Source organism: Brassica napus, chromosome C9 (assembly GCF_020379485.1).
Source record: "Brassica napus cultivar Da-Ae chromosome C9, Da-Ae, whole genome shotgun sequence".
In the NCBI taxonomy this organism is placed as follows: domain Eukaryota; kingdom Viridiplantae; phylum Streptophyta; class Magnoliopsida; order Brassicales; family Brassicaceae; genus Brassica; species Brassica napus.
The window spans coordinates 63,310,849-63,336,237 of record NC_063452.1 but is presented as its reverse complement, the minus strand read 5'-3'; the positions used below and the strand labels follow the sequence as shown (position 1 = coordinate 63,336,237).

The following is a 25,389-nucleotide window of genomic DNA, read 5'->3' as shown; positions in this document are numbered from 1 at the left end:
CGCAATACAAAACAAAGTACTAATCGACAAAAAGAGTGAAACCCACATACCGAGAACGAACACGGGAATCCATTGATAATAACTATCGAGATTTTTCATATGTCACTTCTGCATAAAATCTCGCATATATTAATACTAAATTTTTACCCAATTTTTTTTCATGATTACACTTCTATTTCGCACATATTTCTAAATGTTATATCAATATTCCACATAATACAAAAAATAATACACCAGTCGCCGAGCAAGATTAATGGGACCCACATACCGAGAACGAACAAGAAAATCCAGTGATAATAATTGCCGAGATTTTACATTTTTTTAATTAACCACTTCTGCATATAATCTCACATACATTAACACTAGCTTTTTACCCATAAATTTATCATGATTACACACCTATTTTGCGCATATTTCTAAATGTTATATCAATATTCCACGTAATACAAAAAAATTAATACACCAATCGCCGAACTAGAATCATAACTCATATCACTTCTGCATATAATCTCGCATACATTAACACTAGCTTTTTATCCATAAATTTATCATGATTACACACATATTTTGCGTATATTTCTAAATGTTATATCAATATTCCACGTAATACAAAAAAATAATACACCAATCGCCGAACTAGAATCATAACTCATATCACTTCTGCATATAATCTCGCTTGCATTAACACTAGCTTTTTACCCATAAATTTACCATGATTAAACACCTATTTTGCGCATATTTCTAAATGTTATATCAATATTCCACGTAATACAAAAAAAACAATACACCAATCGCCGAACTAGAATCATAACTCATATCACTTCTGCATATAATCTCGCATACATTAACACTAGCTTTTTACCCATAAATTTATTATAATTACACACTTATTTTGCGCATATTTCTAAATGTTATATCAATATTCCACGTAATACAAAAAAATAATACACCAATCGCCGAATTCCACGTAATACAAAAAAATAATACACCAATCGCCGAACTAGAATGGAATCCACGTACCCAGAGCTGACAAATGTAGCTATGACAGTAATGGCCGAGACAACCCACATTTCACCTTTTTTTTTTATGCATGGGAATCTCTCATATATTAACACTAAACTTTTTTAGTTAGTAATAATATACTAGATTTTCTCCATGCAGCATAAGCTAATAGGATAAAAATGGAGCAGATTTATATTAACGCATGCATTGGTCGTAGTGTAATTAATTAAAGAGGAGGAATAATTTGTCTGTATTCATAACTATAATGTGATTCGTTGCTATTTATTTACTCCTATTTTTCTCCATAAAATGTATTCATTCTCTTCCAGTTTTCTTCTTCTTCATCACAATCACACCAAACTCTCTCTCTCTTTCTCTACCCATCTCTAACGGCAGAGCTGACTCAGTTCCTCTCCGGCATTGACCTCGCCCTGAGAATCATAACCTCCCTCAGATCGGTGAGCTTCAAGCTCCATTTCCCGATTTTAAACATTTTTCCTTTATATATCTTATAAATTTCGTTCTGTTAAATCTCTCCAGATCACGAAACGATCTACAGAGACTTTATTTACATCAATGTTGTATTTCTATTTTCTGATCATAATCTCAGCTATTAACACCTGAGCTCGATTCTCCCTAATTAAAACCTCAGATTCGCTTTATCAAACATTCTCTCATACATCAATGTCTCCTTTGATTCTAATTTAATTTTTCTGGATTTTCTCAGCGTCTCTTGTAAATTGAATGTGTTTCTCTTTTCGTTGACGAAGAAAATATCTGGGGAAAAATCATTTGTTGCGTTTTATGTTGCAGATTCTTTAGTTAAAAGGAGTGATCGTCTCTCTCTCTATCGCCTGGTTTCATCAATGTTTGGTTGTTAGGCTGAAACAAATTTGTTAGAGTGATGAGCTCCAGGGGTAATAATCCTGTGGAGAATCAATTCATGGGCTCTTGGGCTCCGATCACACCCAGGAAGCCCATGCGAGGTGGATCAAGCGTGGTTGTAGACGGTGGTGGTGGGCAAGATCGTAATTACTACACAGGGGAGAGAGAGGAGGATCCTTTGGGAAGGAGCAATGTTGCTTCTAATTCTCAAGGTGGATGTAGTAATGTGTTTGAACTGGACGACTTGTTGGATACGGATCAGATGCCTATGTCGTTCACAAGCCTGCTGAGTGGTGGAGATCATTTGTTCCAGGTTCCTCAATGTGAGTGGGATCGTATCTGTTTTTTCAGTGTTTTTGTAGCCATTCTTGCAGTATTTAGTGTGGAACATTGCTTAGATCCAGTAGCCGAACTAGGAAAATAAATCAATGGGGTCAAAAGTTTATATATATGAAATTGGATTAGATATTAAGGGGGTCAAACTACTGAAACTTTACCAATTAATCAAAGATATATTACATATTTATGCTTAAATTTGATTAATTCTTAAAATTGATATGGGTCAAATGACCCACATGATCCTTAATTTCCTCAGCCACTGCTTAGATCTTGTAGTATTCTGTTGGTCTTTGCATGAATATGAGAACCTTCTAAGCATGAGCCAGACATGCACTGCATATTATCAGTTCTTAAGAAAGTTGAGTTTTTTCCACAGGTGGAACTCCAGCGAGTAGCAGGCCTCTTTACAATTTGAATTCTCCACCTACAAGAGAAGCTGTTGGGTATCTCTGTGAAAGCTCTGTTCAGTCTGTGCCTTCAACGCCTAGTCTGTTGTGCAGAACAGGTCGGGATAATGGGTTCCTGGAAAAGATGATAACGAGAACCACAGGGCAGACATCTGACAACGGCATGCAGAGCGTTGTGGCATCGTCTGTTGTTAACTCGACGGAAGTTACTGAACAGAAGGATGGTAGGAGACAAAGTGATCTGGGGTTTGATCTTAACCAGACACCTCAGCAGAAACCCTCCAAAAAGAAGAAGTTCATGCCCAAGGTGTATGTGGAAGGCAAACCTATAAGGAAGCCACGCAAACCTGCAACTCAGGAACCTGCGAAACCTAAAGCAACCGGGGGTGGCAAAAGGAAGAAAGCTCAGAAGACAAACTTGAAAGAATCAGCAGCTAACAAGCCAGCCATCGGTGGAGATATGAGCAACACAAGCCTTGAAATTACAGGCAAAAGTTGCAGAAAGGCTTTATCTTTTGACTTGGAGAAAACTGGAGATGTGGGGCTAGATGACTCCGGGTCTGAAATTTTCCAGAACACTAGTGGTTCAAACTCATTTACTGAGTCCAGAGATGCCGCTGGTGGAACAAGTGGTAGCTGGCTGGATTCAGTAACACAAGTAGACAAGACCAATGGATTGGTTGCTGCGAACCAGCCACTTGAAGCGTCAACAGTCGTGACACTACCCAGAGGATCAGAAGTAAACCATTCTCGAATACTGGGCAGAGACCAACAACCTGAATTATTCACTGGAAACCAGCAACGCCAGTTGCCAATGGGAAACCAGCAACGCCAGTGGCCAATGGAAAACCAGCAACGCCAGTTGCCAATGGAAAACCAACAAGCTTGGCTTCACATGAAAAACCAACTTTGTGGCTTTCCAGTCGGTAACCAGCAGCCTCGCTTGGCCATGGGTAGCCAAGAACCTAAGTATCTGATGGGAACCCAACGATCTGCTTTGGCGAGTGGAATCCAACAACCAGGAGGTCTCCAAGGGAACAACCAGCCTATGTTTTTGAATCAGCAAACACAGCAGACTTACTTACCTGCTGAAAATCAACAATATGGGTCACCGTCAGGCATGCAGCAGCATGTTATGTCAACCAGGGGGCAACAACATGGGCTGCTGCTGGATAACCAGAGATCTAACCAGCAACCTGGTTCATCAATGAGAGGCCAGCAGACTTGCTTACCTGCTGGAAATCAACAACATGGACCACCGCCAGGCATGCAGCAGCATGTTATGTCAACCAGGGGGCAACAACATGGGCTGCTGCTGGATAACCAGAGATCTCACCAGCAACCTGGTTCATCAATGAGAGGCCAGCAGACTTTCTTACCTGCTGGAAATCAACAACATGGATCACCGTCAGGCATGCAGCAGTATATGTCAACCAGGGGGCAGCAACATGCGCTGCTGCTGGATAACCAGAGATCTCACCAGCAACCTGGTTCATCAATGAGAGGCCAACAGACTTGCTTACCTGCTGGAAATCAACTACATGGACCACCGCCAGGCATGCAGCAGCATGTTATGTCAACCAGGGGGCAACAACATGGGATGCTGCTTGATAACCAGAGATCTCAACTTCTGATGAGAAACCCGCAACCTGGTTCATCTATGAGAGGCCAGCAGACTTGCTTACTTGCTGGAAATCAACAATATGGATCACTGTCAGCTATGCAGCAGCCTGTTATGTCACCCAGGCAGCAACAACATGGGATGCTGCTGGGGAACCAGGAATCTCAATTTCTGATGGGTAACCAGCAACCTGGTTCATCAATGAGGGGCCAGCAGCCTTGCGTACCTTTGATGAACAGGCAACTTGGAACTCCTAAAGGTTTTACTCACTTGAATCAGATGGTAGCTGCCAACATGTCATCGTCTGGGCTTCGACCTCATCCTCAATCACAAACTCCGGCAACAAATCTGTATATGGAATCTGTTTCCGGGAGTATGAATGGGACTGCAGATACATATCAAAGAAGCAGCATTGCTGGATACGGTTCTTCACCGCAAGATATCTACCAAGGAAATGAGCGCATCCCATCTCATGAGAGATCCAATGCTGAATATTTTGACTTACGCAAGAAAGCCCTATCTCAAAACTCTGCTTTGCCAACTCCAGATAACGCTAAACATGTCGAAGCCAGGGGTTCGAAGAGACAGTATGATCCTGCGATGGGACATATGCAAAACTCAGTAGCTCATTGGCCCTTACTCCAACAAATTTCTCAATCACAAGATGTGGAGAGACAGAACATTAGCACGAGTGCGAAACATATAGACGCTGCAAAGAAAATGAGAATCCAGAAAGCAGTCCAAGAAAAGTTGCATGGCGTGGCTCCTGAGGTAATAGATATCGAGGATTATCCAACTGATGGGGCAAGAAAAGATAAAAGTGGTGTCCCAAAAACTCCCGCAAAAAAGGGTCTTAGAGGGAGAAAGAAAGCAGTACCTCCACCAGCTCAAAATTCTGCAGATAATGAGAAAGGTATTGTCCCAGAAACTCCAGCAAGAAAGGGCCCTAGAGGGAGAAAGAAAACAGTACCTCCGCTACCCAATGCCTCAGAGATCCAGGTTTACAAACCTACTCAAGCAAAGGCACCTTCATCAAGAAGTAAGGCTAAAGAGAAAGGAGTGAAGTCCAAACAAGCAAGAGGTAACAATATTCCGCAATCTCTGTGTAATACATTTTCAGTTTTTAGTAGCTGATGTGTCCAAACCAGCTACGTAACCACTGCTGGTGCTTGTACAGGTCAATCAGGAGAACTTCTACGTGAAGATTGTATTGCAGAAATAATATACAGGTTGCAGAATCTATATATAGGAGATGAAAGCAGAGAACAAGAGCAGAATGCACTTGCCATATACAAAGGAGATGGTGCAGTTGTTCCATATGAGACCAAGAAGAAAAAACCAAGGCCTAAAGTTGACCTTGATGATGAAACAACTCGGATATGGAATCTTTTGATGGGGAAAGAAGAAAAAGAGGGCAATGGCGAGAGGAATAAGAAAAAAGAGAAGTGGTGGGAAGAAGAGAGAAATGTTTTCCGAGGGAGGGCTGATTCATTTATTGCCCGTATGCATCTTGTGCAAGGTAAATACCCGTAACACTCTTAACACTGTCTTTTTCCTGAAATCATAATGTTGAGCTTGAATGTTTACAGGAGATAGACGTTTTTCGCCATGGAAGGGATCGGTGGTTGATTCCGTCATTGGAGTTTTCCTTACTCAGAATGTCACAGATCACCTTTCAAGGTATATTGGTTGCTTTGAGAAAATTAGTATGTCAAAGAGAGTTCCAAAACCTAGAAAATAATCAATGTTGTTTTTACGATGCAGCTCTGCTTTCATGTCTCTAGCTGCACGATTCCCTCCAAAACCAAGCAGCAAACCAGAAGATGAAAGGAATATTAGAAGCGTAGTTGTTGAAGATCCAGAAGGATGCATTCTGAACTTAAATGACACCCCTCCGTGGCAGGAAAAGGTTCAAACTTCGTCTGATACGCAAGTTTCTGGGGTTGATAGTGGATCAAAAGAGCAGCAAAGGTCCTGTTCAAACTCTGGAATCGAAAGATTTAATTTCTTAGAGAACAGTAGTCAGAACTTAGAAGAGGAAGTGTTATCATCACAAGATTCTTTTGATCCTGCGAGTTGGACATCTCAATCGTCCGGGAGAGTTGGATCCTCTTCAGGTTCCAAATCAGACGCAGAGTTTTCTACAACCAGGTCTGAAACAAAAACAGCCAGTGGATCAGCACAATCAGTGCAAATTGGGAGTCCAAACTTGTCTGATGAAAGATCGCTTCTCCATCAAGAATCTGGTGATGTTCAAATACAAGAAACTTCAAATGTCGCTCAGAAGAAACCTGATATGACGGCAGATTTAGTCGATATAGAAGATTTTGGAATGGACTTCGTACCAACAAATTTCACCATGGCACGTGAGAAGAAAGGAACACAGGCTGCTGGGAAAAAGCCTACAAGCCAATGGGATAGTCTTAGAAGAGAAGTGCTGGAGAGAAAAGGGAAAAAAGAAAGAAGCAAAGAAAGCATGGACTCTATTGATTATGAAGCCATTAGACGTGCTAGCGTCTATGAGATATCTGATGCTATCAAAGAAAGAGGAATGAATTACATGCTGGCTGTAAGGATTAAGGTAAATTAGTTGCTCTTAGTTTTTGTCTCGAACATGAGAACATTATCTAGTCTTATCTAAATTGATTGGAAAATTTTGCAGGATTTCCTTGAAAGGATAGTCAAGGATCACGGTTCTGTTGATCTTGAATGGCTAAGGGATGTTCATCCTGATAAAGCAAAGTAAGTACTTCACATTTTTAATGAATGAGTGATTCACATTTTACTCAACAGGTACGTCATATGAAATACTGATACAAACCGATCATGATCATTTGACAGGGACTATCTGTTGAGCATAAGAGGATTGGGTTTGAAAAGTGTAGAATGCATTCGACTCTTGACACTCCACAATATGGCTTTCCCTGTAAGTCGGACTATATCATTAGCTACTTATAATTAAAACCTACTGGTTAACTAAGTTGGAAGTGGTACTGATGATGTGAAGGTTGACACCAATGTCGGAAGGATAGCAGTTAGGCTGGGATGGGTGCCTCTACAACCTCTACCTGAATCACTTCAACTACACCTTCTGGAGCTGTAAGTTACTTTCTTTATAATTCAAACAACTAAAATTTTTGGTTTTCGCAAGTCATGACTGTGCAGTGCTTCCTCAGATACCCAGTGCTTGAGTCCATCCAAAAGTTTCTTTGGCCAAGACTCTGCAAACTCGATCAACCAACACTGTACGCTCATTACCAAATCATTTGTCCTGAAAAAATCAGTTCTTCTTCTTTAGAATCCTATCCTTGTTACTAACAGTGAAATTAATTAGCGTCCTTGTATTCGTTCAGGTATGAGTTACACTACCAGCTGATTACATTTGGAAAGGTATTATTGCTCTAAGCTTTGAATCTATCCGATAATTTGAAGCGTTGTAGACACAAGGTCAAATATGTGTCTGTAAATCATGTGAACTCATGTCAGGTATTTTGCACGAAGAGTAGACCAAATTGTAATGCATGTCCCATGCGAGGAGAGTGCAGGCACTTTGCTAGTGCTTATGCTAGGTAAGCAAACCGTTCATGCATTATCATTTTAGCATAAGCTTTAGTAATCCAAACATGAAGACTATAATTACACATGCCAAAGTAGCTATTCCTAATTTGAGAGTCAAATGACTGATGTCATTGTAACAGTGCAAGACTTGCGTTGCCGGCATCAGAGGAGAGGGGCTTAACTACTGCAACTATCCCAGTCCCTCCCCAATCCTTTCCTCCTGCATCCATCCCGATGATGGAACTACCTCCTCCTCTAGAGAGTTCTCCTCTACAGAGTTTTCTAACAAGGGAAGTACCATCGAATGGAGGAAGCTCGGAACCCATAATAGAAGAGCCGGCTACGCCCGAGCCAGTATACCCTGAGATAACGGAGAGTGACATTGAAGATGCTTACTACAACGAGGACCCTGACGAGATTCCAACAATTGAACTCAACATTTCACAATTCGGCCAGACGCTTAAGGAACACATGAAGAATAACATGGAGCTCCAAGAAGGTGACATGTCCAAGGCTTTGGTCGCTTTGGATCCATCCACTACTTCAATTCCAACTCCCAAACTAAAGAACATTAGCCGTCTCAGGACAGAGCACCAAGTGTAAGCCGATAACTCCTATACTTCATCTTTCATAGTATAGATAGACAGGCTAAATGATAAATGTATCGTCTGTTTTCAGGTATGAGCTCTGGGATTCACATCCCCTCCTCGCTGGTGTAAGACAATCGTTTATTCTCTCTATACTTGAGGTGTTTCATTTGAACAAAGATTAGTTAAAATCCTTATTTGATGAAAACAGATGGATAAAAGAGAACCAGATGACCCAAGTCCTTATCTCTTAGCTATTTGGTCACCTGGTAAAGATAAAATGTTGCACTGTTGCTTTCCCTGTGTAGTTAGTTCCATAGAAAGTAAAGCTAGGACTCAAGGCATTTAAACTAATGTAATTGTTTGGTTGACAGGGGAAACGGCGAATTCGGCTGGACAGAAATGTGGAGGGAAAGCGTCTGGCAAATTGTGCTTTGACGAGGCTTGCTCAGAGTGCAACGGCGTGAGGGAAGCGAATTCACAGACAGTTAGAGGAACTCTTCTGGTGAGATTTTTTTCTAGATATTTTGTAGTGTTCATAAGAAGGGAGAAGTGAGACTACAAGTTACTGATATCGTTTTTTTATCATTGACAGATACCGTGTCGAACTGCCATGAGAGGAAGCTTTCCCCTCAACGGCACATATTTTCAAGTGAACGAGGTAGTTTAAGTGACAAGTTACTGATTTGTCTAGATCTTTTACTTTGATTCTTGATCCTTGTTTATCATTTTTATCTTACAGGTATTTGCAGATCACGAATCCAGTCTCGAACCCATAGATGTTCCTAGAGACTGGATATGGGATCTACCGAGAAGAACTGTTTACTTCGGGACATCGGTAACATCAATATTTAAAGGTAAAAAGCATTCACATTGATCAAATTTCCATAACTTTGGCAACCTTCAGCTTCTCTTTGTCAAAAGAAGTTCTTGAAATGTTTTGTGGAATACATGCAGGTATGTCGACAGAACAGATTCAGTACAGCTTCTGGAGAGGTACACGTCCTACACAGAGAAAAGCATTGTTACTTATCAACATAGCATACACACACTTAAGACTGACACTGTTATTCTTATGCAGGATTCGTCTGTGTGCGAGGATTCGAACCCAAGACCAGAGCACCTCGCCCGCTGATGGCCAGGTTGCATTTCCCGAAAAACAAAGTGAAGAACAAAACCTGAAGATCAGTGGATTGAAGAAACAGCGTTGCTTCTCTGTTCTCCTCTGAATAAAAGACAAGCAAAAACCTCATCTAGACATAAAACAGAACACCAAATAGTTTTTTTTTTTAAATATAATTTATGCCTTCATTCATAGAGCAGAAGAGAAACAAAAGAAGTTAGCAAAATGCCAAAGGAAGATTTCGTAGGTTCTTTTAATTTCTCTCTAACAAATTGTAGCATTCGTGCAAATCCAAACGCATGTGAACATTTAGATATGAATGCGTCTTTCTACCGTCAGTTAATGCATCTTTCAGTCTCTTTGTGAGCTTTTCTGTGTCATTAACTAAGATCATCCTTTTCTCTGTCATTAACTACTTCAAATGTTAATGGTGTGGACCGTCACCAACTAATGTTATGGGTACATAAGAATCAATAGATGCAAATCATTAAGTAATTAATATGTCCTTTTGATAGAGTATATTCACTAAAGAAAATGTGGATGATGTAATATGATATTAAGTAGGCCTGGGCATTTTAACCTGGACTCGAAAACCCGAACCGGAACCGACCCAAAAATACCCGATCCGGATCCGGACCAAAAATTTACAAGTACCTTTTGAGTCTAAAATTGTTTTACCCGAATAGACCCGGAACCGAAAGGAACCGACCCGAAAAGAACCGATCCGAATAGACTCGACCCGGTAAGAACCGATTTGTATCCGACTTAAAAACATGTATATCTAAAACTATGATATTTTGTGTTCTATTTTATACATATTTATTTTATGATTTAGTTAAAATATCTTTTGTTAACAACATTTGTTATTATTTTGTAATATGTTTAAGTAATACGAAGCTTTAAAATGTAAAATTTAGAGTTTAAAAATGTTTTATTTTAATTATTAATAGTTTCATTTAAGTTATTTTTTAAAATTTTAGATATATATGACAAATATCAACTAAATTTGATGGAATTGGGTATGTCATTTCTTTTTCAGATCCTAAATACCCGATCCCGACCCGGACCCGATATGGATCCGAAAAATTATGGGTATTTTAATTATAGATCCGAACCGACCCGGACCCGAGAAGAACCGATCCAAACCCAAACCCAAACCAAAAATTTTTAAGTACCTATTGGGTCTAAATATTTAGGATCCGAAAAGAACCGGTCCGAACCCGATCCGAACTCCCAGGCCTAAATATTAAGTATACGAGGAACAAAGTAGCAAGCACTTGTTTATTAAAGAAAGAAAAAGTAAGTAGGTAGCACCAGCTAAAACTTGCATACTGATCATATTTAGCATGTGCCCAACACAAACCACTAAACCTTTTAAGCCTTACAAATAAGTAAAGTAGGTGAGATATCATTAATTACCCTTTTACCCTCGTCACGTAGACAATCTCTAGTATACTTTGGTGCACCAAGTTGCAGAATAACTTTCTCATCTTAGCATCTGAACCATTTAACTTTGAATATATCCAGGATGCCATCCCGGTTCAAGTCTTTATCAGAGCAAAAATTCGATTTTTATTTCTCCTATTTATTTACTTACGCGCCTCTCATCACGGACATGAAGACACGCGCACTTAATCAACCGTTAGATTCTTAGTGAACGGTGTGATACAATAGTTGAAAAGTAAAATCGTTGTGTATCACGCGCTTCTCATGGATATAAGCTAGCCGCCTCAGGTCACGTGACTGCGCACGTTAGTCTCTGTCTCTCTAAATCTCTTAGCGCACGCCCCATTTCAATTTTATCAACACCATCAAAAGCCTTTCAGCACACACACTCCCTCTCTCTGAATCAGTGAAGTGATGTCGTCGTCGTCGTCGTCTTCGTTTCGATCTCCGGCGGGCGCCGCCGCCACTCTTTTCTCGTCGGATCAGAAGATCAGACTCGGGAGGCTCGACGTGTTGAGATCTTCTCATTCGGCCTTCTTAGGGAGGAGAAATCCACGTGGCGTCGTCTCGGTTCATCCTTCGTCGAGTCCTTCCCCTATCCAAGCCGTCTCCTCGGTGAGATTCGATCTCTTCTAATCGTATTTTCCTAATGATTCCGTTCTCCATGGATTCTGATTGTAATCTTAGTGAATTTGATTTCTGCTTGTATGTGTTGATGAAGCGATGATTAATATTGGTTTATAGATACCGGTTTAGTGGTTTGGTTAGATTAGTTGGTTTATTCTCAATTGTATAGCTGACTATGTAAATGTTCATTTTATTCAGTAAGAGATATTTTGGATAACAAACTTTCTTCTTCTCTCTCACGTAGCTTGTTCGTAATAATTAATTTTATGAATCGAGTTTTTGTTCTAAATCATATATATATATATATATAACAGTGACGGTTATGTTTTATTCAGCCGTCGAAGCCTGAGGCTGCGACCAAGCGGAGTAAAGTTGAAATAATCAAGGAGAAGAGCAACTTCATAAGGTATCCTCTCAACGAGGAGCTTCTAACAGAAGCTCCAAACGTCAACGAGTCCGCCGTGCAGCTCATCAAGTTCCACGGTAGCTACCAGCAGTACAACAGAGAAGAGCGCGGTGGAAGATCCTACTCCTTCATGCTCCGCACCAAGAACCCTTCCGGAAAGGTCCCTAACCAGCTCTATTTAACTATGGACGACTTAGCAGATGAGTTCGGGATCGGGACGCTTCGTTTGACCACTAGGCAGACGTTTCAGCTCCACGGTGTTCTCAAGCAGAATCTCAAGACCGTGATGAGCTCGATTATTAGAAACATGGGTAGCACTCTTGGTGCTTGTGGTGATTTGAATAGAAACGTTCTTGCTCCTGCTGCGCCTTATGTGAAGAAAGACTATCTCTTTGCTCAGGAGACGGCAGATAATATTGCGGCTCTGCTTTCTCCTCAGTCGGGGTTTTATTACGATATGTGGGTTGATGGGGAGCAGTTTATGACTGCTGAGCCTCCTGAGGTGGTGAAAGCTCGAAATGATAACTCTCATGGGACTAACTTCGTCGACTCGCCTGAGCCTATCTATGGCACTCAGTTCTTGCCTAGGAAGTTTAAGGTGGCTGTGACTGTGCCTACGGATAACTCTGTCGACCTCCTCACCAATGATATTGGCGTTGTCGTTGTTTCAGATGAAAATGGGGAGCCACAGGGTTTCAACCTTTATGTAAGTGGATACTCTTTTAACCCTACATGTGTTCTTGGTTTGGAGCTGTTTGAGGTTAATGACTCATCTTTTAGGTTGGTGGCGGTATGGGAAGAACACACAGAATGGAGTCGACTTTTGCCCGCCTGGCAGAGCCACTAGGTTATGTGCCAAAGGAGGATATTTTGTATGCTGTGAAAGCCATTGTAGTCACACAGCGAGAACACGGGAGAAGAGATGATCGTAAATACAGCAGAATGAAGTATTTGGTCAGCTCCTGGGGAATTGAGAAGTTTAAAGATGTTGTCGAGCAGTACTATGGTAAAAAGTTTGAGCCTTCACGTGATCTTCCAGAGTGGGAGTTCAAGAGTTACTTGGGATGGCATGAACAGGTATTGTTTACTGAAAAGCCTTATGAAAAATTCCTTCACTTTCAGAACTTGTCTGGTGGCTTAATGAGGCAAATATCTTATCATTCTCAGGGAGATGGTGCGTGGTTCTGTGGGCTTCACGTAGACAGTGGTCGTGTTGGAGGTATAATGAAGAAGACACTGAGAGAAGTAATAGAGAAATACAAAATTGATGTTCGCATCACACCAAACCAGAACATTGTGTTGTGTGATATAAAGACCGAGTGGAAGCGTCCCATCACCACAGTGCTTGCTCAGGCCGGCTTGCTGGTGAGCTAACCTTTCTTTGACTATTAGATATGCATATTTAATAACTATTGTGACATAAACTGAGGAAACCCACCCCACTTACCTTTTTTTTGTAGCAACCTGAGTTTGTCGACCCATTAAATCAAACGGCAATGGCGTGTCCCGCTTTTCCTTTGTGCCCATTGGCAATAACGGAGGCAGAGCGCGGGATCCCCAGCATTCTAAAGCGAGTGAGGGCCATGTTTGAGAAGGTAAAATAACTTACATTTACCTAAGCTTGTGTCTTTACAAGCAATTGATCTTGATGTGCAAAACTCCTTTGTTGGATCAGGTTGGTCTGGAGTACGATGAGTCTGTTGTGATAAGAGTAACCGGTTGTCCTAACGGCTGTGCCAGACCGTACATGGCTGAGCTTGGTCTAGTGGGTGATGGTCCCAACAGCTATCAGGTATGGTTCGAGTACAAGCTCATGTGAATAATGAGAATAGATTAGTAAGCAATGTTGTTGTGGGGATCCGCAGGTTTGGCTAGGAGGAACACCGAACCAAACACAGATAGCAAGGAGCTTCATGGATAAGGTGAAGGTTCACGACTTAGAGAAAGTCTTCGAGCCATTGTTTTATCACTGGAAAGTGGATAGACAAACTAAGGAATCATTCGGAGAATTCACAACCCGCATGGTAACTCTCAGACTCGCAGTGACTTGAAGTTATGTTTCGAAGAACAAACAAAAGTATTCACTTTGTTTTTTTGTTGTTGTTGTTGTTGTTGCAACTATGATAAAAAAAATGCAGGGATTCGAGAAGCTTAAGGAGCTTATAGATACCTATAAAGGAGGTCCTCAATAAGGAGCATGTGATTGAGAAGTTGTTCGTGTTTTGTACCAGTTTGTTTTTTAATTTCGCTTTGTCTTGTGCTCTAAACAATACAATAACCACAACAATAAGCCTCTCTCTCTTTTCGTTATCTTTTTGCTTTCTTTAATGTAATTTGCTCTCTCTCTCTCTTATTTATTCAAAAAAGACTTCTCGCTCCTTTTCGTTGTATTTTGCATCATTTTCATTGTTCAGAACATTCAAAAAGTAGCAAGTAACCAAGGAGTTTACTAATTTAGAAACTGATAATGCTTCAACCAAAGAGTATTAATTTTTAGGATTGTGCGTGCTATGGATAGGATATCATATCATCACAACTATGTGAAACACTAGTAAAAAAAAAGAGAAGCACCAGGAAGATAACACACTATTGAGCTAAATAGCAGGCTTTCTTATTGGGTCAATTTGTAGCTTATTTAGATCCATTATGTTTTCACATTAATAGTCTATTAGCCCATTTATCCACCAACAAGCCCAACGTCGCCAGTCGCAACGCTCGAAAAAGCGTTTTTCGATAAAAAGAAGGTTTTTATAACTAAACCCTAATTTTGAATCGATTCTCTCTCTCTCTTTCTCCGCCGACGACAGCAACAATGGGTGCCAAGGCGAAGAAAGCTCTGAAGAAGAACATGAAGAAGATTACCGCTTCCGCTGCTGCTTCTTCCTCTTCTCAGCTAGCTGCTCCCAAGAACCCCAAACCATCAGCTGATTTTCTGGTAATTTTTTTCTACGATGCTTTCACCTTACCTTCAAACTCGTGTTTCAGATTCCATTACTTGAATCTCTGTCTTCGTGTCTGTTAATAGCCTCTAGAAGGCGGTCCAGCTCGAAAAGCTCCAGCGACCAAACCTATCGAGAACAAAGCCACGGTGCTATACATCGGTCGTCTCCCTCACGGCTTCTACGAGACTGAGATTGAAGGTTACTCTCTTTTTAAAACTTGATTACAAGCTAAAATTGATTTATTGTGTTTGGTCACACACACACACTGCTCAAACTGTTTGTATCTTTGTTGTTTATAGCTTTCTTCACGCAGTTTGGAACAGTCAAGAGAGTTAGAGTCGCCCGTAACAAAAAGGTTATATATACATATTCCTTGTGTTCTTGCTTTATTTGTTGTTATATTTGTTTCCTCATTAATTTTTTTGTTTTTTGTAATTAGACTGGGAAATCAAAACATTTTGGATTCATACAGTTTGAGGACCCTGAGGTATAATACTTTTGAACCTTTACAAAATGGTGAAACCGTTTATGCTCCTGATTCAATTCTTGAAGACTATTTTCATTTTGGTTGTTATATGTAGGTGGCTGAAATTGCAGCGGGTGCGATGAATGACTATCTGCTGCTCGAGCACATGCTTCAAGTCCGTGTTATTCCACCAGAGCAAGTTAAACCCAATCTGTGAGTGACTTTCTTGATTCCTCTTTGTTTTGTGTTGTATTGGGTTTTCTTTGTGAATAGTTTAGTTGCCATATCCAGTTGTGCAAGGTTAGCTACTTATGAAGTTTTTGTGTTGATCATAATGCTTGTGTGTCATGAATGATTTGTTTTAGGTGGAAAGGGTTCAAGTGTCAGTACAAACCAGTTGATTGGGTTCAGATTGAGCGTAAACAACATAACAAGGTATATATCTTATTCACTTTTCTTGTTCTCAGTTCACCATGTCCCTTGAGCTTCGGACTTTTAACTTTGGTTTCTCTTCTGTATACAGGAAAGGACATTGGAAGAACATAGGAAAATGTTGAACAAGGTTGTGAAACGTGACCAGAAGAGGAGAAAGAGGATCGAAGCTGCTGGAATAGAATATCAATGCCCCGAGCTTGTAAGTAGCCGATTTCATAACTCTTATTATATGAATAGAATACAGAACTAGTAACTAATGAACGCATGTTCTTTGTCGCTGCTTACAGGTTGGAAATACCCAGCCATTACCTAAGAAGATCAAGTTTAGTGAAGACTAGTAACCTCAAAGCTGTGGAAGAACACACATTTTCGATAAGCTTTTGTTTTTATATGGTATCTGGTTTATTGTACTTTCGACATGGGATCGAAAACTCAACTTTATTGCAATGAATATTTTTTTGTTTCAACCACATCTCAGATCCTCTGTATTGCATCAACATACTTCAAGACTACTGGTGCTAAATTCCCCATTGTAAAACCACTCTCACCATCTCTAACTGAAACAGTTGCAACGAGAACAAAGTTATCACCATTCCCTACATCAATCTCATACAACTCAGCAAAGACCCCTCTAAACACATCCTTGAGTTCTTCATAGAACGTCTTGCTCAGAGGAATGACATTGATAACCAAAACCCCACACGGAACAAGAACCGCCCTTGCAGCTAACAGAACATCTTTCGCCACAAACTCAACCGGAGGAGCACTCACGCCGTGAACCGGATCACTAGAGTCAAGATCAACCATCAACACATCAAACTTGCTATCAACATCATCAAGCCTCTTCAAGAAGTCAACACCATCTCCAACGTGAACACTCGCAAACCTCTCTTCCAACCCAAAGTAACGCCTCGCGACCCTCAACACTTCAGGGTCTATCTCCACACCCGTAACCTCGAACCCTAACTTTAACTTCAAGAAACTAAGCAACCCGCCGCCTCCAACGCCAATACACAACGCCTTGGGTCTACGTTTGAGATCACAACCGATCAAGGAGAGACTCGCCACCATCGGCGCCAAGTAAGGATGCACAAGCTCCGTGAGCCGAGGCTCGAACTCCTCTCCTCTTGTACGGACCATCTTGATATCGGATTGGACTAAGTTAGGCGTTCTCTTAAACCTCAATCTCCTCCTGAACTCTCGTGTAACCTCGTCGATCTCAATCTCTACGTCTTCGATCACCATTTCGCCTACGTAAGGCCCGACGGATCTCTCCAGCTCTACTCTGGAGACTACGTCGTCCTCGTAAATCAGAAACGGCGCTTCTTCTTTGGTTAGGGGTTTGGGTGAGAGAGCCGCGACGAGAGGCTTCAGTCTCTCGCTGTCGTCGGCGGGGGAATTAGAGATATCGTCGGGATCGTCGCCGATCAGTATCAGACGAGAGATGTTTGGGAGGTTGAGGAGGAGCTGGAGATGGCCGGACTCGGTGGAGAAGATCCAGTCGGTTTCTCGGTGCTTGGGGACGAGCATGGCGGCGACTCGAGGAGATGAGTCGCTGGAGTGAATCGGCGAGTCGAGGACGGCGACTCGGAGGAGATGCGACGGAGAGTTAGGGTTAGGGATTGTGAAGGAGATGAAGCGAGAAGGAGAGACGGTTTCGAAGATTCTCACATCAAGCGCCATTGCTGATTTTGATTTTTGATTTCACCATCTCCAATCTCTCGAAGCTTTTTGCTGATTCGAGTAAACCGGATTAAACCAATCACGTGACTTGAACGTGACTAAATCTGATTTTTGTTTACTACTAGTCCATCATCTCTGCAAACATGTATAAGAGCTAAAACGCATTCTCCTTACGCTTTGTTCTCCACGAATGGCGGATAATTCGTGGGATAAATGCGTGGAAGAAGCAGTGAATGTGCTTGAATCCAGACAAGTCCTTCGATCTCTGAGACCCATTTGTGTATCTCGGCAAAACGATGAAAAAATGGCGAGAAGCAGAGGTAATGAAGGAGACGAGTACGAGGTGTTCGACGGTATGCGTCACTGGGATCGAACTTCAGTCGAGGTTTCTGTCTCCATACCCACGTTTCATAAATGGCTTCACGATGAACCCAGCAACGGTACGTTTCATTTTCAGTTTCGGAGTTTCCAAAGTAACGATTTTTTTTTATGAAGTTGAGAGTTTCACATTGGCAGGAGAAGAGGGTTTTAGTGGAGATGCGTTAGGCGAGGGTGGAAAAGAGCGATTCAAGAAGCTTCTTTTGTTCTCTGGGAATGATTATTTGGGTTTGAGCTCACATCCTACCATAGCAAATGCTGCTGCAAGCGTATGTTTCCAAAACAGTTTCATATCAACGAACTAAAGTATATATTGTTCGTCCATTGCCTTATGGTTCTTATGCAGGCAGTCCAAGAATATGGTATGGGACCTAAGGGTTCTGCGTTAATATGTGGCTATACCAATTATCATCGTTTGCTTGAGTCGAGTTTGGCTGAACTGAAGAAAAAGGAGGTAAAAACAAAACATGAGTCCCCATGATATTGATGTATATCTAGATGAAAGAAGATTGATTTTTTCTTTTATCCTTTTTAGGATTGTCTTGTTTGTCCTACTGGGTTTGCTGCCAACATGGCTGCGATGGTTGCAATCGGAAGTGTTGCTTCACTTTTGGCTGCTAGTGGGAAACCTCTTGAGAATGAAAAAGTGGCCATCTTTTCTGATACACTGAATCATGCATCGATTATTGATGGTATCCGTCTTGCTGAACGACAAGGAAATGTTGAAGTTTTTGTTTATCGACATTGTGACATGTATCACCTTAATTCGTTACTGTAAGCCATTCGCTTCCGCAACTCCTCCTCCCTTGATATCTAGTGTCATTGATGTCATCTATGATTGTTTGGGACAGATCAAGTTGCAAAATGAAGAGGAAGGTCGTGGTGACTGATAGGTCAGTCACATTTTCTACTTACTGCTCTTGTTCAATTATATTAGTTATAAGTTGTAGTACGTTAATGTTCCGGTCTGATCATAGTTTTGTGGTGCTATCTGCAAATGCTAAACTTTATTTCAGTATACTTATCAACGCCTCTGGTCGTTTGAGGATGTGGACATATAAAATTAAGTTATACTGATTGGATCTCATTTCGTTTTTGTTTTCTTGACAGCTTATTTAGTATGGACGGTGACTTTGCGCCAATGAAAGAACTCTCTCAGCTTCGGAAGAAGCATGGTTTCTTACTAGCCATCGATGATGTAAGCTGAGTGAACATTTACGTTACAAATTTTAGGTGTTGGTGTCAACTACTTTGTCCTGAAGACATAACACTGAGTCGATCAATCAGGCACATGGAACATTTGTTTGTGGAGAAAATGGTGGTGGCGTAGCTGAGCAGTTTAACTGTGAAGCCGATGTAGATCTATGTGTGGGCACTTTGAGTAAGGCAGCAGGGTGTCATGGCGGATTCATAGCTTGCAGGTACACATACCCATATGATATGAAATTTGTAAACTAATTGTTTGTTTTAGTGGTAGTTGAGGTCTCTAAGGTTGATGAAAGCTTATGATAAACTAGACTAGTGGTAGTCTGTAACAGCTTAATTTTTTTTTTTTTTTTTTTTGGAAACAGCAAGAAGTGGAAGCAACTGATCCAGTCGAGAGGACGCTCATTCATATTCTCAACAGCGATACCTGTCCCTATGGCTGCAGCTGCTTATGCAGCAGTTGTAGTGGCGAGGAAGGAGGGATGGAGAAGAAAGGCAATATGGGAGAGGGTGAAAGAGTTTGAGGCATTATCTGGAGTTCAAATCTCAAGCCCCATTATCTCACTAGTTGTAGGCAATCAAGCGAAAGCCCTTCAAGGGAGCCGGTTCACACTCTTTCTCTTCTTCTTCCTCACATACGCACACACACACTTTGTATAGGTGATTGATTTTTGTACATTGCTGCAGGTATCTACTAAAATCAGGCTTCCATGTAATGGCAATCAGACCACCCACAGTGCCACCCAATTCTTGCAGGTAAACAAACAAAGAAACTTCATACTTTTTCCTGTGAATTTAAACAATTTTTATCAAATGAATCTCGGTGAAGCTTTTTTTATTGTTTGTTCAGGTTAAGGGTGACACTGAGTGCAACACATACCACAGAAGATGTGAAGAAACTCATCACTGCGCTTTCTTCTTGTTTGGAATTTCGCAACATCACTCACATTACCTCCTCTCTATCTCCTAAACTCTAGAAACTTTTTTACTGTCTCATTGATTTGATCACTTGAAATAGATACTTTTTATGTATTGCTGTAAAAGCCCTACTTTGCAAAATGTTCAATGCATTTAAAATCTAGCTACATGTGATGGTCTCCCAGTGTAAAACAGAAAGCCTAAGGAGAAGAAAGACAAGAAATGTTTTCATTCAAAAAAAAAAAAAGAAAGACAAGAATGTGGATCAATATTACATTGGACCGAAAAATTAAAAGCCCAACTAGTGGAAATATCACAGGCCCAGAGATATTATTTATAAATAAATAAGTTGGGTTTATACTATCGTATATTGTGAAATTTCATAAGAATATATATCAGTGTATATTTGTATAAAATGGTAATCAATCCCAAACAAGAAACTTAAACTTGATACCAAATGAAAATGGAGAGCATGTTAAAAAAAAACATATTTTTAGAAATTGAAGATACACATTTTCACAATTCCACATACGTTATGCTATGCTTTCTAAAAACACAAATTCGGATATTTTGACATATTTTAAGAAACTAAAGATACAGAGATGATATTCACATGCGTTATACTAAGTTTTCTATTAATTATAAACATGTATAAAATACGCAAATATACAACTTGTTGACTGATCCAAACAGTTCTTGATCACTGATTCAAATCCTCCATAGCTCTAAGCTCATCAGCTCAAGGGAAAAAGCGCGCCAAAATGCTAGACCTCTTCTTCTTCACTCTTCTCATAACCGTTTTTGTTTACATACTCACGCGAATATGTCACAAGTCCAAGCGCGTGAACCTCCCACCGGGCCCACCGGGTTGGCCGGTTGTCGGTAATCTGTTTCAGTTCGCGCGCTCCGGTAAGCAGTTTTTCGAATACGTCGACGAGATGAAAAAAATCCACGGCCCAATTCTCACGCTTAAGATGGGGATCCGAACGATGATCATCATCTCCGACGCGGATCTCGCGCACCAGGCCTTGATCGAGCGCGGGGCCCAATTCGCAACCCGGCCCGTCGAAACTCCGACCCGGAAAATCTTCAGCTCGAGCGACATCACCGTCCACTCCGCAATGTACGGTCCCGTGTGGCGGTCCCTGAGGCGTAACATGGTTCAGAACATCCTGAGCTCGAATCGGCTGAAGGAGTTCGCCTCCGTGAGAAAATCCGCCGTCGATAAGCTCGTGGAGAGGATCAGATCGGAGGCCGAGGAGCACGACGGGATCGTCTGGGTGCTGAGAAACGCTAGATTCGCTGCTTTCTGCATCTTGCTAGATATGTGCTTCGGAGTCGAGATGGATGAAGAGTCGGTGGAGAAGATGGATCGGATGATGACGGAGATTCTAATCGCCGTCGATCCGCGGATCCACGATTACCTCCCGGTGCTGACACCGTTCTACTCCAAGGAGAGGAAACTCGCTCTCGAACTTCGCCGGAAGCTGGTGGAGTTCGTCGTCGGCTTCATCGAGAAGCGGCGATCGGCGATTCAGAACCCAACGGCGTCGTCCTTCGCGTATCTCGATACGCTATTCAATCTCAAAATCGATGGAAGGGAAACGACGCCGTCCGACGAGGATCTCGTGACTCTGTGTTCAGAGTTTCTCAACGCGGGAACGGATACGACTGGGACGGCGATCGAGTGGGGGATCGCGCAGCTGATCACGAATCCGAAGATTCAATCTCGTCTCTACGATGAGATTAAATCAACGGTGGGAGATCGTACGGTCGACGAGAAGGACCTGGACACAATGGTCTTTTTAAAAGCGTTCGTCAAGGAGATTCTCCGTAGACACCCGCCTACGTATTTCACGTTAAGTCACGGCGTTACTGAGCCGACGACTCTCTCCGGGTACGACATTCCCGTGGGAGCCAACGTGGAGTTCTATCTTCCCGGTATGAGTGAAGACCCGAACATCTGGTTTAAACCGGATAAATTCGATCCGGACCGGTTTATAACGGGTGGAGAAGACGCTGATTTAACCGGCGTAGCTGGAGTGAAGATGATGCCGTTCGGAATCGGGCGTCGGATCTGCCCGGGGCTTGGGATGGCCATCGTACACGTGGAGCTAATGGTGGCGAGGATGGTTCAAGAGTTTGAGTGGAGGAAAAACCCACCGGAGAGTGGAGTGGATTTCGCCGGGAAGTTGGTGTTCGCGGTGGTGATGAAGAACCCCTTGAGAGCCATGGTCAAAGCCAGGGTTTAAGACAAAGTCAATGACTTGCAAACCAAGTCTGTCTAAACTTCCCTTTTTTATTGTTAAAGTAATTTCCTTTTTTAATAATTAAGTAAACCGAAGAAGCTGCAACCAATATAAACCTTGAACAAATACTACTACTACGTTTTAACTAAACCAAAAAAATATAGCTGGAGTGAACCGGTTTTGGTTTCAGGTGATTATGAGTAATTAGCTTCAAAAAGGGAAACTTTAGGTAATTAACCTTCTAATTACGGATTAGCGAATGATTAACAAAAAAGGAAAGCAACGAGAGTTCATTGAAGCCTGCCTATATATATTGATACTGGTCATTATACCAACACGTATAACAAAAATTTCATCGTCTCTTGCTCTCTTTGTGTTTGTGAAATCGAACAATGGGAGGCTTGAAGAGAAAGATACCGACTGATAAGAAAATAGAGAAGAAAGAATCAAAATCGGTTGCTTTCTCCAAGCGCCGTAAAGGTCTTTTCAGCAAAACCGCCCAGCTTTGTGTTCTGTCCGGTGCTCAAGTTGCTATCTTAGCGACTCCACCTTGCTCCAAATCCAACGTCTCCTTCTACTCTTTTGGTCACTCCTCGGTCGATAGCGTCGTCTCTGCTTTCCTCAAGAATGAGTATCCTCGGGAAGATCATCTAGGGTCAGAGTTTTGGTGGGAAGACAAGCGTCTTTCCGAGTCAGAGGATCCCAAGGAGTTGAGTGAGGCGGTGGACTCTATTTCGAGGATGATGCAGAATCTAAAAGGGTTACGTTCAAAGGCCTTGGCAACTCGTGAGGACGCAAAGAAGAAGAGGAAGGAAGTTTTTTTTGATCAAAGCCAAACCCTAAATCTTCAGTCCGCTGGTGCAAGTAGTAGCTGCATTCATGAGGATCCACCTCAAAACATTAAAGAGGAGGATCAGATCGTAGAGGACAACAAGGATGTTGTTATAAACGCAACTCATCAGGAGCTTGATGGAAACCAAACCCTAGGTTTACAGTCTTCTTTGGCAAGTCTTTGCATTCAAGATGTTTCACGTGAGAATGTGGAGGGGTTTGTCAACAACAGTGAACACAAGAATGAGATTGTAACGAGTTCTGACAGCAACAACAACAACAACGGTTTACTTGGAAGCGTGGATGGGTTTGATCAAGCGCTTAATCTTGATGATGACTTCTTTGACTTTGAGATGAACTCTGAAGGTTTTATAACTACAAATTTGGAGATGAATGTCGACTCAACGAAGGGATATTCATGCGCTGGTTCTGGTTCTGAAGATGGAGCAATGGTGGTGATTCCAAGTAATTCTATTGAGGATAATCAGATGGTAGCGGTTTCTGACAGCACCAATGCTTTACCAGGAAACTTATATGGGTGCTATCAAGAGTTTGATATTGACCAAATCTTTGATTTCGTGGAGAGTACTGAAGATCTATCCATGAACTCTGAGATGGATGTTGCCTCCATGATCGCCTCTCTTATAGAAAATTAAACATTCTCCTATGTACCATAATTTGTCACATTTGATATTCTTACTTTAACATTTTTAAGTATGCATATGTTTTTAATTTGATATAAGTGAAACAAATAGTATAACTAGGACATAATTAACCTTACACTAAACAAGTTTCTTGAATTTTTATTTTTATTTTTACTGTCATTTATTTTTTTGGTAGACACTCGTCAAATTATCATCAGTTCTACCATATTAATTCTACTATATTTATCGTATTCAATCTTTATTATTTCTTAATAGAATATATTTTCTTATGTTTGTTTCAAATTTATGTTATGCTATGTGTAGTATTTTTTTTTAAATTAATTTTAGTAGGTTAAACTTATCTTTTTTTTTCAATATATTATAGAAAAAATTGAGTCACTTTTATTTGAAAGAAAATTGAGTCACTTTTTTGAGCAACTAAATTGAGTCACTTTATCTATTGAAAGTCAGTTATAAAATTTAATTTTTAAAACTTGCACTAATTTTGTAAGATCGAGTGCAAATGCCGTCGTGGACGTAATTGTTAACGTCAAAGCTTCTGATTATTGTAGAGTTAAAATTTTTGCTATGGGTGGCTCTGGATTTTTTGTCAACGAAGACACTATAGTCACATGTGCTCATGTCGTGGTTAAAACGGATTGACTCTCAATCCCAGAATACTTTCATTCTAGAAAAGAGCCACGAACAGATTTTGTTAAACTGTTCAATGTTCATATTGTTACTAATTAATTATTTTTTATTTGTCAGGTGCTTATTGTTCTTCATGACTCTGTAAATTTGTCAGTGTTGAAAGATGACGTGGTGAATGATTTGGCGTTAATCAAAGTCAACACGGCACATCTTGACAAGAGGTCCTCTACTTGAGCCAAATTGGGCATATCAAGTCATGTTTGACAGGGTGATTTTGTCTCTGCTATGGGCTCGTCTTCTGGTTATAAAAACTCAATAATTAAGAGTAATTAGGTAAATCATTTATTTATTAGTTTTAACAATATTTGTTTAAAATTAATTTTTAATATTTTTTAATATTTTTTTGCCAGTCACACATGTTGCGGGGACTATGGTGATAAAGGTGTTCAAAAAAAAAACATCTATCGTATTCAATCTTTATTACTTCTTAATAGAATATATTTTTTTATATTTGTTTCAAATTTATGTTATGCTATGTGTAGTATTTTTTTTAAAATTAATTTTAGTAGGTTAAACTTATATTTGTTTTCAACATATTATAGAAAAAACTGAGTCACTTTTTTTTTTTGAAAGAAATTGAGTCACTTTTTTGAGCAACTAAATTAAGTCACTTTACCTATTGAAAAATCAGTTATAAAATATAATATTAAACTTTATATTTTTTGTAAGCTTAGTTATTTATCTTTTTCTATAACGATATATTGTTTCTTGTTTTAAATATTCTTAATTAAATAATTATGCTAACTGAGTTTTTTTTTTATTTATTTTTTTTTTTACTTATGGTATCCGAAAGCGTTGGCACAACTCCGTCCAAATGATGTCCATGATGATGAATACGAATCAAAATCAAATTTGGTGCTCTCTGAAGCTGTAGAACATGGAACATGACAATCTCCACTTCTCTGATTTTTTCAATGGTTTGTTT

At 40.6% G+C, this 25,389-nt stretch overlaps 7 protein-coding genes across 7 annotated transcripts; 6 read left to right on the top strand and 1 right to left on the bottom strand.

The window, feature by feature from the left end:
• Positions 1 to 1,267: 1,267 nt before the first annotated feature.
• LOC106433122 (transcriptional activator DEMETER-like) lies at positions 1,268 to 9,860 on the top strand. Its single transcript, XM_013873967.3, has 20 exons — positions 1,268 to 1,460; positions 1,816 to 2,210; positions 2,603 to 5,335; positions 5,432 to 5,773; positions 5,844 to 5,934; positions 6,019 to 6,835; positions 6,917 to 6,996; positions 7,096 to 7,180; positions 7,262 to 7,353; positions 7,431 to 7,499; positions 7,608 to 7,644; positions 7,741 to 7,823; positions 7,953 to 8,411; positions 8,491 to 8,527; positions 8,611 to 8,668; positions 8,774 to 8,904; positions 8,995 to 9,060; positions 9,142 to 9,256; positions 9,357 to 9,395; positions 9,481 to 9,860. Exons 2-20 carry the CDS (start codon positions 1,907 to 1,909, stop codon positions 9,579 to 9,581), a joined length of 5,739 nt encoding a protein of 1,912 aa, XP_013729421.2. The 5' UTR covers positions 1,268 to 1,460; positions 1,816 to 1,906; the 3' UTR covers positions 9,582 to 9,860.
• A 1,146-nt stretch (positions 9,861 to 11,006) lies between these two features.
• On the top strand, positions 11,007 to 14,379 carry LOC106433114 (assimilatory sulfite reductase (ferredoxin), chloroplastic). Its single transcript, XM_048767290.1, has 8 exons — positions 11,007 to 11,583; positions 11,931 to 12,707; positions 12,782 to 13,078; positions 13,169 to 13,366; positions 13,462 to 13,596; positions 13,677 to 13,793; positions 13,867 to 14,025; positions 14,140 to 14,379. Exons 1-8 carry the CDS (start codon positions 11,383 to 11,385, stop codon positions 14,191 to 14,193), a joined length of 1,938 nt encoding a protein of 645 aa, XP_048623247.1. The 5' UTR covers positions 11,007 to 11,382; the 3' UTR covers positions 14,194 to 14,379.
• A 308-nt stretch (positions 14,380 to 14,687) lies between these two features.
• Positions 14,688 to 16,311, top strand: BNAC09G50690D (uncharacterized RNA-binding protein C1827.05c). Its single transcript, XM_013873966.3, has 8 exons — positions 14,688 to 14,936; positions 15,027 to 15,141; positions 15,243 to 15,298; positions 15,383 to 15,430; positions 15,525 to 15,622; positions 15,775 to 15,844; positions 15,933 to 16,043; positions 16,132 to 16,311. The coding sequence occupies exons 1-8, from the start codon at positions 14,814 to 14,816 to the stop codon at positions 16,180 to 16,182; spliced, it is 672 nt and encodes a 223-aa protein (XP_013729420.1). The 5' UTR covers positions 14,688 to 14,813; the 3' UTR covers positions 16,183 to 16,311.
• Positions 16,264 to 17,527, bottom strand: LOC106433120 (eEF1A lysine and N-terminal methyltransferase). The gene has a single exon (XM_013873965.3). The coding sequence runs from the start codon at positions 17,525 to 17,527 to the stop codon at positions 16,319 to 16,321; it is 1,209 nt and encodes a 402-aa protein (XP_013729419.1). The 3' UTR covers positions 16,264 to 16,318.
• Positions 17,528 to 17,572: 45 nt separating this feature from the next.
• LOC106433119 (8-amino-7-oxononanoate synthase) lies at positions 17,573 to 20,198 on the top strand. Its single transcript, XM_013873964.3, has 10 exons — positions 17,573 to 17,967; positions 18,044 to 18,174; positions 18,252 to 18,359; positions 18,441 to 18,679; positions 18,757 to 18,798; positions 19,016 to 19,103; positions 19,193 to 19,326; positions 19,477 to 19,716; positions 19,799 to 19,867; positions 19,962 to 20,198. Exons 1-10 carry the CDS (start codon positions 17,718 to 17,720, stop codon positions 20,086 to 20,088), a joined length of 1,428 nt encoding a protein of 475 aa, XP_013729418.1. The 5' UTR covers positions 17,573 to 17,717; the 3' UTR covers positions 20,089 to 20,198.
• A 377-nt stretch (positions 20,199 to 20,575) lies between these two features.
• LOC106433118 (cytochrome P450 77A4) lies at positions 20,576 to 22,387 on the top strand. Its single transcript, XM_013873963.3, has one exon. It carries the CDS (start codon positions 20,791 to 20,793, stop codon positions 22,279 to 22,281), a length of 1,491 nt encoding a protein of 496 aa, XP_013729417.1. The 5' UTR covers positions 20,576 to 20,790; the 3' UTR covers positions 22,282 to 22,387.
• A 168-nt stretch (positions 22,388 to 22,555) lies between these two features.
• LOC106433101 (agamous-like MADS-box protein AGL97) lies at positions 22,556 to 25,303 on the top strand. Its single transcript, XM_048767291.1, has one exon. The coding sequence runs from the start codon at positions 22,671 to 22,673 to the stop codon at positions 23,763 to 23,765; it is 1,095 nt and encodes a 364-aa protein (XP_048623248.1). The 5' UTR covers positions 22,556 to 22,670; the 3' UTR covers positions 23,766 to 25,303.
• Positions 25,304 to 25,389: the final 86 nt, after the last annotated feature.